General features: G+C 38.4%; 1 protein-coding gene across 2 annotated transcripts; it reads left to right on the forward strand.

Annotated features, from left to right (window-relative positions):
* Positions 1 to 367: 367 nt before the first annotated feature.
* LOX (lysyl oxidase) lies at positions 368 to 14,918 on the forward strand. Of its 2 annotated transcripts, XM_032212436.1 has the most exons (7): positions 368 to 1,297; positions 2,755 to 2,863; positions 5,836 to 5,973; positions 6,727 to 6,883; positions 10,273 to 10,368; positions 10,449 to 10,564; positions 13,839 to 14,918. In XM_032212436.1, the coding sequence occupies exons 1-7, from the start codon at positions 652 to 654 to the stop codon at positions 13,843 to 13,845; spliced, it is 1,269 nt and encodes a 422-aa protein (XP_032068327.1). In that variant the 5' UTR covers positions 368 to 651; the 3' UTR covers positions 13,846 to 14,918. The 2 variants fall into 2 exon arrangements, with proteins under 2 accessions (XP_032068327.1, XP_032068328.1); XM_032212437.1 differs by lacking the exon at positions 13,839 to 14,918 and having other exon boundaries at positions 10,449 to 10,568.

The raw sequence follows: 14,918 nt of genomic DNA on the forward strand, positions 1-14,918 counted from the left end.
AGACCAAATTGTCTGAGGAAAGTGAAATGCCTGCATATTGTTAACCCTAGACGCGTGCCGATTGCAGAGAGAGACTCCTAAATACCCAGAGTGGCACTCGATTGCTGTTTTGTCTTCTTGGGCTTCTCCCGACCGAGGGAAATAAGGTTGGGGGGAAAGATGGAAAACCAGAGAGGGAGAGGAACGATCGGGCTTGCACGTTTCCAATGGCATTACGTGAACAAATAGAGAATCCGTCTGCCAGAATGGGCTTGTGTAACTTTGCAAATGTGCCAGAAACTTTGAAATCCCTCATCTCCTCCCCCTTTCCGCCCTTCCTCCAATTCTCTCCCTCTCTCCCACTGCTTCATTCCAGACTTCAGCGAAAGCGAGGACGAGGCGAAGGCTGCTCCTCCTCCCCAAACCCATCTCCCTGCAAAAGAGAGCACTGGGAGGAAAAGAAAGAGAACGACGGGGAGTCCCTCGCTTTGCGCAAAGTAAGTCGGAAGTCGGCAGCTGGGAAAAGAGAAAGAGGAAAGCCGCCAAGTGTTTCTTTTAACCTAACAGAATAAGAGAGTTGGAAAGGGACCTTTGAGCGAGCTCCCCTTCCCCAGTCCTGCAGCGTCGTCGAGTAGAGGTCCCGCTCGCTTGTGAGAGACCCACGCCGTCGCCATGCGTCTCCATTCCCGGACTCCGCTTCTCCTGGGCCTTGCCCAGCTGCAAGCGTGTTTCTTTTGGAGTTGCCTGCTGTGGCTGCCGGCGGACGGGATGCCACCGAGGAATCCACCACCCCTTCCTCCCGCTGTGTGGAGGCAGCGGATTCAATGGGAGAACAACGGGCAGGTGTACCGCCTCCTTAGCGTCGGCTCCCAGTATCAACCCGCGCGGCGTAGGCTCAGCCAGGAGCCCGCGCAAGGCGGCCACGTTTTGCTCCTCAGGGGCAACGACACTGCTCCTCGCAGGGCGCCGGGAACCGCTACAGGCGGAGGCGCCACTGCCACCCGAAAACCGGAGGCGCAGTACTGGTTTCAAGCCGGCTACGAGCAATCATCCGACAGAAATGGCACGGGAAGGGGCCGAGGAGGACCGCAAGGGAACCCCGCGGAGAGCGCCACCGCCAGGACGGGCAATGGGACTGGCTTTTCTCTAAGCAATCTCCGGCAGCCGCCCCGCGGAGACGTCATGGTGGGCGACGACCCGTACAACCCATACAAGTATACGGACGACAACCCTTATTATAACTACCACGACACCTATGAGCGGCCCCGACAGAGAGGCCGCTACCGGCCGGGGTACGGCACCGGCTATTTTCAATACGGTAAGGGCGCGCATTTCAACCAGACACAACAGGCGACGGGGCAGGCTTGCCTTGCCTTGCGGTCGCCCGCAGCTTAAAAGGAACGGGGTGAAAAATTGCGCGTCTGTTCTAAGGAAGTTTTTAAATATTCTGCACGCAGATACCGAATTAGCCGTCAGAGTCTGTAACGGTGTCCCTCCAAAAAGCGAGCTCCTACCCCCACCCCCAGATCCAACCCAGCCGCGTGGCAAGTCCCTCCCTTCTCGGCAGCCTGCGGGATTTCACCTCGACCAGCCCCACATCCTCCGATCACCATCTAGTTCCAAGTCTCGCCCGGTAGTCGGTCGGGATTTTGCGCTAAAATATAAGATGTTGAGAGTAAAGTAATGCAAAACATCAGGATGCTGGGGGCTAGAGAGAGGACTCATTCTAATAGAGCAGCAACTCTTCGGAAGTGGAATTTATAAGGGAGAAAAGTATTAATTATTAGGAGTGGATCATTTTCTTAGATGAATTCTAGTCCTTTTTGCATATACATTTATTAGAACTTAATCAGCTTGCCCTTGACTTTAAATGTGACTATTCCCTGGCAAGAAGAAAACTTTATAGGTATGCTGGTCAAGGATACTTGTATTATTTCAAGTGCTGCTATCTGGAAGGTTCAGCGATGGGACTGAACCAAACTTGAAAAGTAGAAATGTAGGTCTCCTAGAGAACACTCAAATTCAAGATAGGCTGTTGTTGGCTTCATTTTGAGGCTCATGTTTTTGTTGTAATTTAGTTAATCTAGCCTACTTTGTCTATCAGAAAGGTGGGCAGTTCGAATCCCTACCGCCACGTAACTTGTCCCAGCTTCTGCCAACCTAGCAATTCGATAGCATATAAAAATGCAAGTAGAAAAATAGGAACCACCTTTGATAGGAAGGTAACAGCGTTCCATGCGCCTTTGCCGTTTAGTCATACCAGCCACATGGTCACGGAGATGTCTTCGGACAGCACTCGCCCTTCAGCTTTGAAACGAAGATGAACACTGCCCCCTAGAGTCAGGAACGAGGGGAGCCTTTACCTTTAGCTTACTGGATATTCACAGCCTTTTGTTTGAGAATATTGTTGCCTTAGACAACAAACATAATTTATTGTTCTGGACATATTTCTGGTATCTGGCAACTTATTGTTTTCCTCAGCTGGTGGCCTTATGAGGAAAATGCCTTTATGATACTTAAGAAAAATATTTTACAGGATCATGTGGTATAATAGTTCCAATCTGGAAGACACATTTTATTTTAATGTTTCTTTTGATCGTCTGAAAAAGTTATTTTTGGTCTTAATAAATGACTGTGTACAGTATGGGGTTCCCATTTGTCACACCATGACTAGAAACTGCAGCTTTGGCTGCCTTTTCCAAGATTAAAATTTGTAGATGTTTTCTGGGCCTGATCTATTTTGTGTATATTTGTGTGTGATTTGATGCACTGCAGGGTTGCCAGATTTGGTGCCAGATCCTTATTACATCCAAGCAGCCACTTATGTCCAAAAGACGTCCATGTACAACCTGAGGTGTGCTGCTGAAGAGAATTGTCTAGCTAGGTAAGTACAGGGATGGCTTTGATTTCATATTCTCCTTTAATACCTGTTGGATGGAAAGATTATTGAATAAGTTGCAGGCTTTCCCTAAAGATTTTGGGGGAGTACAACTCCCAGTATCTCAATCTTTCACTAGGTTGACTAACTATTACTCATTTACTGATATTACTATTCTAGTAATCCTTATATATTTGGAGAGCATTAGATTGAAGAAGGCCAAACTTTAGAATACAGGTTTATAAAAGAATTAACATTCTGAGGCACATATTGTTTGATCATTATTGTTTTGTGCCCAGGGTACATTATAAAAGATTTTGAATTGCACTGGTAACTTAACAAGAGGGGAATAGACATGATTTCAGTAGAATTTAAGCAATGGAGAAAATTCCTTTACTATTTCAATTCATAAAACATGCTGTTTTTATCAATGTCTGCTGAAAGCTTGATGACCAAGCTACATAAGGTTTCCATGCTTTGATTGTTTAAGAATTATTTTCTTACCAAGATCTGTTTTTCATTAACCCAGAGCTTTATTAATTTTTGAAAAGAAGGCCTTTATTGAGCACATTGCTGTGTACACAGCAGAAGAAAGTAATTTTAAAATTGCTGTTTGATTATTGTAATTTGCACTTATTTATCAGCTATCTCCCTACTCTAATCTGTTTTTTAACTCATTGCTTTTCAGCATCTAGATTAATTGATAATCAGATACCAAATAACAATCATTGCAGTTCATTTCATAATGAACCTGTGATCGAATGCATACATGTGGAAGTAAGTTACATTAAATGCAGTGGGGCTTTCATAAACATGCATTAGGATAAAGCTATGATAATACATGATACTAGGAATCAGCAAAGCTTTCAGAGGTCCTTCAGACCGAAGCATGTCTTATGAATGAAGGTAAATATATGTGTCCCAGAATAATGTTGCAAGATGCAATCTAAGTCAGTCTCCAGGACCGATTTACTCTTCCAAGTTGATAATGGACTGTTGAGTTCTCAGGCTTCAATCATTTCACTGACTTTTTTGTCCCTGTTCACCCAATATTCATAGTAGCTGTGAAATTAAATGCATGTCCTTGCTCACTGCAGTGTGAGGCTACCAATGAGTTCAGGTCTCGTTGGTAGCCTCACATCGTAATGAACAATGAACATTCAATTTCGCAAGTACAATGATTGTTGGGTGAGCAGGGACAAAAATAGCCTGAGAAATGGATCCTTTGTCAGTCAATAGAAGTGCTGATCTACCACCAGCCTATCAGGTACAAAAGAGCCCAGGGTGCAGTGGCACAGAGAAACAAAAATGACTTAATAGACAGAATTAAACACCTCAAATGTGTAAAAGCTACACATAATCAGGAATACAATGCATAGGACACCGCAGTGTACATATTCTGGAGAGAAAGAACTACCTTGATGACAGGCTCCAGCAGGAGCCCAAAGCCTTGGAAGAATAAATGTTTGGTCCCAGTGGCCAACATAGATTGGATCCTGCAAAGCACATCTCTCTGAAACTTAGAAGTAGCTGTGCCCTATACAAGGTTTGTACTGCTAGTTTGAAAACTGTCTAGTTGTTTGCTGTTTAATCTGCAGAGACACACAACTGGTAAAGGTAATGTGTCTGTAGATAGCTACAGTTCCTAGACACATGAGAAACACCAAGGACAGTTTCCAAAGGAGACAACAAGGTTTGAAAAGTTGTCACTGCTTAACCGCTAAAAAGCTTTAATTTGTGAAACACTGCTTTTGAATCCTTTGCACAGGCTTAATAATAGACAGACAGATGGACAGAAAAGAGATATTTAAAATTAAGCCCAATTGAACTGAATAAGACTTGCTTCCAATAGAGAAGTTGCAATCTAATTTATGAACAGAGCTCTAACAACCTACACATATTTGATTTATGTTTGACCATAGCAATTGTAAAAGAATGCCCAATAACATTTAGAGCTAAGTTCCAAATATTTATTTTATAACTCAAACTAATTCAAAGCAATGTTAGTCTTGATTTGATTAATAGTATACTTGAGGCAGGTACTTTTTCTTGGATATAATTGTAAATCTATATGGATTTTATTTTCAATGGAAATGGAATTAAACTGCAGATAAAACTAGGAATATCATACGATTCAGCTATTTTTTTTTGTTTTTCTTTTAATCAGAAAAATTATTGACAAAACAAATGAATTCTGCTGAAATAGATGGAGAAGAAAAAAGTGAAGGATCATGGGGGAGGGGGGTGTCAACAACAGAAATAATAGGAGAAGAATCTGTAGAAAAATTGGACTGGTTGCCCAATCTCTCCTTAAAAACCTTCAGTATTGGAGCAATCACAAGTTCTGGAGCTTGTAAGGAAATGTTTCCTTAGTTCTTAATTCCATAATTTCTGAAAGAAACAGAAAACCAGAGTTGCTCAATGACTTTATTCAAAGGAAGAAAATTAGAAAAAAGTGTTCAAATGAATCTGTCCACCATAGTATTTGGCTGTGTTTTATGTAGAATGAAATAAAAATGGAAATATTTTATGGTCTTAACTTTATTTTTGAAATTATGAATACTGATATCGAAGAGATTGTTATACTGCTAAGAGTAGTTCCACGTTTCCTGTAAATGAAAGTCTGATTCAACTAAAAAAATATCCATGTCTTTGTTATCTAGAAAGCATGAGAAACATCAATTAAATTGCACAATATTTTTCTAATATAGACATTCCATAAAAATTGTTTAGCAGCTTTACACTCTTAAAAACAGTGGCTTTTCACTGGGTTGAATCCTTGTCAGTCATGCTTAAGGTGGACCATTGCAATTAATGGGATTTATGTTAGTCCTGATTAACTCCCCGCTGTTTTCACTGATGAAACCTGATGAATTCCAAGAGGATGTATTCAATTATATAACAATATAAATGTGACATTTTAAACTAAGATCTACTTGTTAAACAATTTCGGTCTTTTCATATGCATATTCTTGCAGCTCAGCTTACAGATCAGATGTTAGAGATTATGATAACCGAGTACTTCTGAGATTTCCACAGAGAGTGAAAAATCAAGGTACATCAGATTTCTTACCAAGCCGACCACGATACTCATGGGAATGGCACAGCTGTCATCAGTGAGTGAAGTGTTCAATATGGCACTTTTAAATTATGTTCATTTCTTATTTACTGCTTTTGTCTGTTCCACTCTTCTTGTTGTTGTTGTGTGGAAAACATCAAAATAACTTGCCTGCGTATCACTTGTTGCACAGCTTCTTTTGTCTTTTCCTGGGTTGCACTATGTAAATTCAGGAAATTCCTGAAGAAATTGTCAATAGATTGGAATGATAGCTCACCTATCTTCTCTGAATAACTATTTTCCTTTGATTTATAGCTCAATAAAGGAGTATTTTAGATATCAAAATGAATTGCTGAGTTTAATATATAAATGGTGCATAATTTGGGTGTAAAAATGACAATACTAGAATACTAAAAATAACTGGCACCAATAATCTTAATTTAATGTTTGCATAAACTTTAATGCTAACAAAATTTAATTGAAAAGAAAGGATAAATTACATTTAAATATTGTAATGGAGGCATTACTGGATAAAGGTATCTAATGTAGAGTCCTTTTCTTTCTGTGTAAATATGAATTATCTGCATGTAAAAATACTGCAAAGAAAATGGTTAACTTTATTTTTTATTATGAAAACACTAGCAAAAATCGGAATATAGCTTTTGAGCCTTACCAACCTTACCAATACTGCGATATTTAAAATTTGGGAAAATATTATTTTCCTTGTTGGCTTGTTGGCCCAAATTATTATTAAGATGTTGATTCCTGGTGTAATAAGTTAAAGTAACTTTGACTATTAATTTACTAACAGACATTACCATAGCATGGATGAATTCAGTCATTATGACTTACTTGAAGCAAGCTCACACAGTAGAGTAGCTGAAGGACACAAAGCAAGCTTTTGTCTTGAAGACACTTCTTGTGACTATGGATACTATAGGCGATTTGCATGTACAGCCCATACACAGGTAATGTATAATTATTAATACTACAATTTTAGATAGAATTTAGATTAATATCAGGTATCAATTTCTACTCACTACGAAACTTTGCATTACAAAGAAGTATATCATGGACAGTTTCATACCTTTTGAGTTAGTTTTAAAGTGCTTAATCTACCAGAAAATAGTTAATAGAATGAATGAAAACTAATGTTTAAATTCCTTTAAGTTCCTTTAGAAATGGTGAGTAACATCTTTCTAATCTATTGCCAGATAGAATAGTGTAAAATAGAACAATCCTCACTTTATGACTAGTAAACCGGCTGTCATGAATGGTTGCGCTGTTGCCCCCAGGATCACATGAGTATATGTTGGGTGGGTCAGCATTATGATTGGTCACAACATTCTGCGGTCACATGACTGGGATTTACAACATTGTTTGCTGGTTTCTGACATTTGCGGTTTCCGGCAAAAATCTCCTATTAAGATGAATGAGTTAACCATTGGCTACCAGCTACATTTGTTTTATGATCACTGTATTTGCTGAACAATGTCCACAAAAAAGGCTGGAAACTACTTCCAGTCATGAGTGCCCTAACCTATGACTAAAATGTTTTATGACCATCATTCCAGGCTTAATTACAGTAATACAGTAAGTAAGGGACTACCAGTATCCTTAATAGAATAGTACAAAGAATGCTATCCACGAAGAGTTGCTCTGGTGATCTTAGTGTAAGTTTTCTTAAAAATGAGCAACAGTTCCGGATAATCTTCCCTCAGAATAAAGAATGAAAATAAAAATCATAGGACTGCATAATTACTTAGCTGAGTGTTTTTCAACATTGGCAACTTAGGATGGGTGAACTTCAACTCCCAGAATTCCCCAGCCAGCATTAAAGTTGCTGAAATTCAGAAACACTGACTTAACTGGTAAACAGAGATAATTGATGATGGATGAAAGAAGTGCATTCAGAGGTGGGTTGCTCCCGGTTCAGCTGATCTCTTATGCTGTTGACGGCATGTTTCTGCACATGCGCAGAACAATAGTCAACTGCGCATGCACCAGCAACGCACGACCAGCACGCACGTACAACAAACCAGTACCGAGCAGTATAGAAACTTACCCCTGAGTGCATTGTACTCTGCACAAGAGCAGCTTTCTTTGTTTTTGCAATTTGTTTTAAGCAACTCAATTTTTTGAAACTTGAATTGAATTGAATTGCATTTATTATATTTCTATGCCGCTCTTTTCCCCGAGGGGACTCAGGGTGGCTCACAACTCAAGTCGGGGGGGGGGGGGGGTAGGGGATACAAATAGGGCAAAAAAGACATGGACAGACAATACCACAATTTAAAAGCGACTCAACAGACACACCATTCAAGCGGGGACAGGAACTCATCAGCCCCAGGCCTGTTGGAACAGCCAGGTCTTGAGGGCTATGCGGAAAGCCTGGAGGGTGGTGAGGGTCCGATTTTCCACGGGGAGCTCGTTCTAGAGGGCCGGAGCAGCCACAGAGAAGGCCCTCCTCCGGGTGGTCGCCAATCTACATTGGCCAATGGATGGAATTTGGAGGAGGCCTAATCTGTGGGATCTAATTGGTCTATTGGAGGTAATTGGCAGCAGGCGGTCTCTCAAGTACCCAGGTCCAATACCATGAAGGGCTTTATAAGTGACGACTAGTGCCTTGAAGCATATCCGAAGACCAATAGGCAGCCAGTGCAGCTCGCGGAGGATAGGTGTAACGTGGGTGTACCAAGGTGCACCCACAATCGCTCGCGCGGCTGCATTCTGGACAAGCTGAAGTCTCCGAATGCTCTTCAAGGGCTGAAGAACTTCCACATAAGCCTGAAAAAAAGATGTGGATGTTAAGAATTGCTTTAATTTTAATGAGTAAAATTGCTAATATGAACTTCAAGTTTGTAATAGTTTGCTCACCTCCTTGGTGCATTGGCTTAAAGAAAATAACAACATTATCATCAGCTTAAGCTTGTATCCTTCTCTCCTTAGTATTATGAATTATTTACTTACAGTATATACTCAATATTATCTATCAGTGTTTCATGAATGTTATTTTTATTAAATATTAATTTAAATAATCAAATAATAATATAAAACGTACTACAAATAAGTATTATAGAACCAGTTTGGTGTAGTGATGAAGGCATTAGGCTAGATACCAGGAGAGAATGAATTCTCGTTCTGCTTTAGGCACAAAGCCAGTCATAAACTGATTTTGGGCCAGTCACTTAATCTCAGTCCTAGGAAGTTAGCAATGGCAAACAACTTCTAAAATCTTGCCAAGAAAACTGTAAGGGGCTGAATGAAAGAAAGAGCAAAGACCATCTTATTATATCATTTACATCAAACCAGATCTATATTTGCAAAAATCTAATAGTTATGTTCAATATTACCTAAAATTTAAAAGCAACAACATTAATAGTGAAGGTAATAGACCATAGTTCAGATTTCTTATGTTAGGATCCTTTTCAGGTGAAAATTACTTACATTCTCTCTTCTTTTATTTTGACTTGCTATAGACTTATCTTCCTGTTCCTTCATACATTTTTCAGCAGCATTGCTTCAGTGTTCTCATAGCTGATAGGACTGTATTGCATCATGATAAATTTAAACAATATCCTTGACTATCTTTTGATTGGCACCGCTTACAAGCATATTACATCTGAATGCAACCAACAATATTTAGTCTCTACAGCATGTATCTCACAATTACAAATAAGTAACCAATTGTATCAAGCCTTAAATATAGTACCATACTTGGAATTTTAAAAAAGAATTTATCTTCATCTCATTTTAAGATGATCATTTTAATAGCTTCATTTTATGAAGCATTTTTCTCAGCAATTCCTAGAGACTACAGCCTGATTCCAAATCTAAAAAATATATTCAGCTGCCAGCATTCAATATACCCATGGCCTTCCTTTCCATAGCCAAGACTGTTCTTGCCAAGTGACACAAAGTCTGTGACTAAACATTATACTTTCCCTAGAACCAGTCAAAATATCACTTAGAATAATTTCATGGTAGAGAAAGGAACCTTGTAAATTGGAAATTGTGAAGACCATATAGGTAGCTTAAATGGAGCTATCCATTCAGGGTATTCAAACATAATAGCAGTTAGAGGACAGCACATAAACATCTGTTTTACTAGCTTATTCCAATGGATGTCACTGTTTGCTTTTAGACCAGCTATGGGGAAGTATTAGACTTTAAATACTTAAAGAAGAAAAATCTGCCAGTATTTGAAGACTGTTAAAGGCTCTAGATAAAATAGACCAATAATCTTTACAGAAAAAAGTGACTATTTCTTTGTGCTACGAGTAATATATGCTTATTATACCATACTTTTAAATGGTGATTATCTCAATTTTTTAAAAAATCAGCATTACATTTCTAGGGGCTGAGTCCTGGTTGTTACGATACCTACAACGCTGATATAGACTGCCAGTGGATTGATATTACAGATGTTAAACCTGGAAACTACATTTTAAAGGTAATCACATTTCATTAATTAGAAAACCCAAACAGATTTAGTATTATATGAAACCTGTAAAGTGTTTATTTCTTTTGTAGGTTAGCGTCAACCCTAGTTACTTGGTACCGGAATCAGACTATTCCAACAACATTGTACGTTGTGATATCCGTTACACAGGCAATCATGCATATGCCTCTGGGTGTACAATTTCCCCGTAAGTTTTTGTTTGTTTGTTTCTCTCTAGTATTTTGCAGTAGTACTAGCAAAATGTAGCATGAACGTAGAAGTGCATTGTAATGACAGGAAGTATGTAAAGTACTTTTTTAATGAAATTGGCAGACACAATGTTCAACTAAAGTTATGTGCTTTACTTCTATAACAGATTTATGTACTTTTTCCTTCCATACTATGGCTACTCTTTTAAGGAGAATTCTACATTGAACTTAATATAATTTTTCACCCAACCAGGGGCCTAATATTTTTGAGCTAGCTATGGTTCATATTATCCTTCCTTAATAATTGCTTTAGAAAATACTTTGCAAATTAAATTGTCATCTAGCATCTGAGGGATGCCAGGTTGGGAATAACAACTTTCTAGCCAAAGCCTCTCCTCCCCCACAAAAGTTCGTATGATTGGAAATTACACTCATTTTAAAAGTAAAATGTTTATTGTCCCCAATAAGGTGGAAGTTGTTTTAGGAAGGGGCTTAAAGGCATGGCGTATTGGGGGCGTACAGCATTGTGAGTTAACTTATGAAGGAAACGTATCTGCTTTAAGAGATATGACTTGGATTGAACCTGGTGAACTAGGTGTTACATTCTAGGCCCCTACATGTTTTAGAGTACTATGCGGTGTTATTGTGATTTCACATATCTGGAACTGGGCCTATGTCCGCCTGTATTTTATACTTGTTTTGGTTTCATGTTAGATCCATTCCATTATAAAAATGAAATTGCCAAACTTTCATTTTTTTCCATAAATCTGTCTTAATTGAGTGGCCTAGAATGAACCTAGAATAGTGCCAGACTCGATTTTGTTTGCCAAAGCATAATACTCAAATTTGATTGTTTGTGAAATGTAGAAATCCTGTTTTGAAACTTTAAAGGGATTGGTACTTTCCTACTGCTGCATGAATTTTACAAACATCTGCTTTTATTTCTAGTTCCCACTGACAAATCCTTAAGAGTAGCATATCTATTAAAAATATAGATCATTGTCTCAGTTATGACCTGCTTTGACTTTCCCACTCAAAATCATGTAATTATACATGATCTTACAGAATACCCTTGTAGTTTAGTATTTTCCATTTTTCAGCATGCCTACATCTACAAACTTTGTATTGTTTCTGTGTGAATATTTAAGTAGCTGCCTAAGCATGGCATTTGCACATCCCAGATTTACTATTAATCTTTCAGTAACTAAGATGATTTATAATGTAACTTGATTTAATATCTCCAGAGCTAATTTCCATATTGTTTCCCTTTAATCTCTAATTTGCATTCAATAATTTAGCATTTGGCATCTGTCAATATTGCTGCTACATACTATTTGTCAAATAACAAATTGAAAAAAATCACTATTTGTTTGAAGGTAGTGGTTGGTTTACAGAACCACTGGAGGAACCATCCTTTTTTTTGCTGCAGCTCTTGTTAGTGCCTAGTTAGTCACAGTTCTATTAGCATAACTATAAGAATTTGACATTTTTGAAATCTCAAAATTTGTTTAAACACTGGAAATTAATTTGAAAGAAGCTAAACTTCTTTTAGAATCAGATTTTTTTTAAAATGGAAAGAGCAAATGTCTTCTCAGTCTACTTAGATTAGTTACCAAAGATTTACATGGATGGATATTAAGTATGGGAAAAAACATTCAAAAATGCTTGGTGAAGCATATTAGCACAAACCTAGAAGTGTTTAAATAGCTGCATTCTTTAGGTTTGTTTCAATTTCAAAGGCTGCCCGTCTGTGCTGTTGTTCCCAGCAGAATGTACAGTTAGTCCTTGACTTACAACAGTTCACTTAATGACCATTCAAAGTTACAACAGGTCTGAAAAAAGTGATTTATGACCATTTTTCAGCATTATGGCCATTGCAGCATCCTCAGGGTGAAGCGATCAAAATTCAGATGCTTAGCAACTGACTCATAGCCAGATTCACTCAACAACTGTGATACTAACTTAAGAACTGCATTCACTTAACAACTGTGGCAAGCAAGGTTGTAAAATGGGGGAGCTCCTCATTTAATGTCTTATTTAGCAACAGAAATGCTGGGCTCAATTGTGATTGTAAGTCGAGGACTATCTGTATATGGATGCACAGATGAGCAAGGATAGCCTTTAAAGCAGCTCTGAAAGGCTCCTAAAAGATGCTACTATATTACTACTCCTTGCTTTTAGGAAGGACGTTTTATTTGTGCCAATGCAGATAGTGAACTATCTGTTTAGTGCTTCTGTCTGCAGTCTTCATAAAAACAATTTAAGCAAAAGACAATTATCTAACAAGGGTAGGCAAATTAACTGAAATCCAATTCAGATTAATAATCCAGTTTGAATTTTTGAGCTAACATCAGTTTTAATTGGAAAAATGTGTACATACCGTATATACTCGAGTATAGGCCGACCCGAATATAAGCCGAGGCACCTAATTTTACCAAAAAAACCTGGAAAAGTTATTGACTCGAGTATAAGCCTAGGGTGGGAAATGCAGCAGCTACCGGTAAATTTCAAAAATAAAAATAGATACCAATAATGTTTTTGAATATTTATTTCAAAGAAAAACAGTAAACTAGCGGTGTATTCAATGAAATACTTCACTCACCTCATGATGCTGATGTCCCGCTGTGATGATGATGTCCCGTGCAGCCGCGGGAGCGATGTCCCGCCTCCTATGACACACGGCACAGTGATTCCTATCATTGGATCACTGTACCAGAGGAGGTGGGACATCGCTATGTGGCTGCTTGCCATAACAAGGAGGAGGTGGGACATCGTTGCAGAGCGGCAGGAGGGGGAGGAAGGGGAATCGTAAGACAGCCCTGCATTACATTAGAACGTGAGGAGGGGGGATGGTGCGGTGCGCGCTGCGCGGCAAACTGACACAGAGGGAGGGGAAACTCACAGGGGCACTGGGCCATTCACGAGTGTCACCCAGCGGCATGGCCCCGCCCCTTTTTCCCCTCCATTTCGGGCAAATTTTTCACTGACTCAAGTATAAGCCAAGGCGGCTTTTTTCAGCCCAAAAAGTGGGCTGAAAAACTAGGCTTATACTCGAGTATATACAGTAATCAGAATCATTTGAACTTTCAGATTGAATTGTTTTGATTAAAAAAATTCTAATGACTCAATCAAATCTCATTCAAATTGAATTTCTATACTGGAATTTACCACATTCCTAATAGCTAAAATAGTTATTGTATTTTTAAAATTGTTATTTGTAATTTTCTGTGCAGCATTCTGTTCCTATTAATAAACTTGTTTTTTTTTCTATAGATACTAGGATGAAAGAAAATTGGTTTACTGATACCCAAGGTTTGGAGATGCAATTATTTTATAAACTGAATAGGATGTAAACACTTTTGAAAAATGAGACGGATCAGAATATATACAAAGAATTTTAATCTGACTGAAGCATTAAAAACTTCTTCAAAATGAAACACTTTTTTGATTCAGCTATTCAGCTTTTGAAGCCAGTGAGACAATGGTACTCTATAGAAAGAATAATGAATTCTAAAGGAAGTTAACGTACTTCTATAAATATCTTTTCCATTGACTACTGGAAATCAGTATAATATTTGAAAGTGCTTTTTAGAAATATAAATGGTGCTAGCATAGGCAGATATCCAAAGAGTTGCTTTCAATTCCATTGCATGATTGAGACACGTCTAATGAGAGTTTAGAGTTTAAACTGTAGGCCCATTGCTTCCTAGTATCATGGAAGTCTTCTAACATCTTTTTGCAATATTTGTTGTTACCAACAGTCAATGGTACTAGTGTCCAAATCCTCTGGGATTATAGAATAATTTTATAGTTCTTTAATATGCAGTCGTGTAATACTGATTGTGAGGAATATAGAAACGAACTCTAGTTGTGGAACAAATTGGTAGGGAAGATGAAGTTTCCATAAATACCAAAGCTTCATTTTTTTTGTCTAATAGATACAAAAGTAGTAGGCTTCATTAAAGGACAGATATATGCTTAAAATCTGATTGCATATAAAATGATTCTATTTTTAAAACTAGCAGGCAAATAACTTTAAACCAAAAAGTATATCTATTTTAATACATTGCTTAGAATATTAAAACACCAGATTTGCCTATTTCCAGTGCTTCCTGCAGACTGCTTTGCATTTTATCCCCCCCCTCCTTTCCTCAACTGGAAAGTTTCAATTACAGATGTTGGAAAGATTTTGAATTACAGATGTTTAGAAACCACTTCCCATGAATTGGACTTGGATACCAGATTGAAAATGATATATGCTCAGGAAAAAAAAAGGCTGAGCTCATAAGCTTGATGCTTCATGTTGTGTTCCATTATAAAACTAGTTTCTAGCTACATGGGGTGGAAAAAAAA

Source organism: Thamnophis elegans, chromosome 3, assembly GCF_009769535.1.
Source record: "Thamnophis elegans isolate rThaEle1 chromosome 3, rThaEle1.pri, whole genome shotgun sequence".
NCBI lineage: Eukaryota > Metazoa > Chordata > Lepidosauria > Squamata > Colubridae > Thamnophis > Thamnophis elegans.

Bases quoted from the DNA above. Each gene is read 5' to 3' on its own strand.
- LOX (XM_032212436.1), top strand. From the start codon at position 652: ATGCGTCTCCATTCCCGGACTCCGCTTCTCCTGGGCCTTGCCCAGCTG. The intron at 2,864-5,835 runs GTAAGTACAGGG...ATATTCTTGCAG, and splicing joins GAAGAGAATTGTCTAGCTAG to CTCAGCTTACAGATCAGATG. The intron at 5,974-6,726 runs GTGAGTGAAGTG...ATTTACTAACAG, and splicing joins GAATGGCACAGCTGTCATCA to ACATTACCATAGCATGGATG.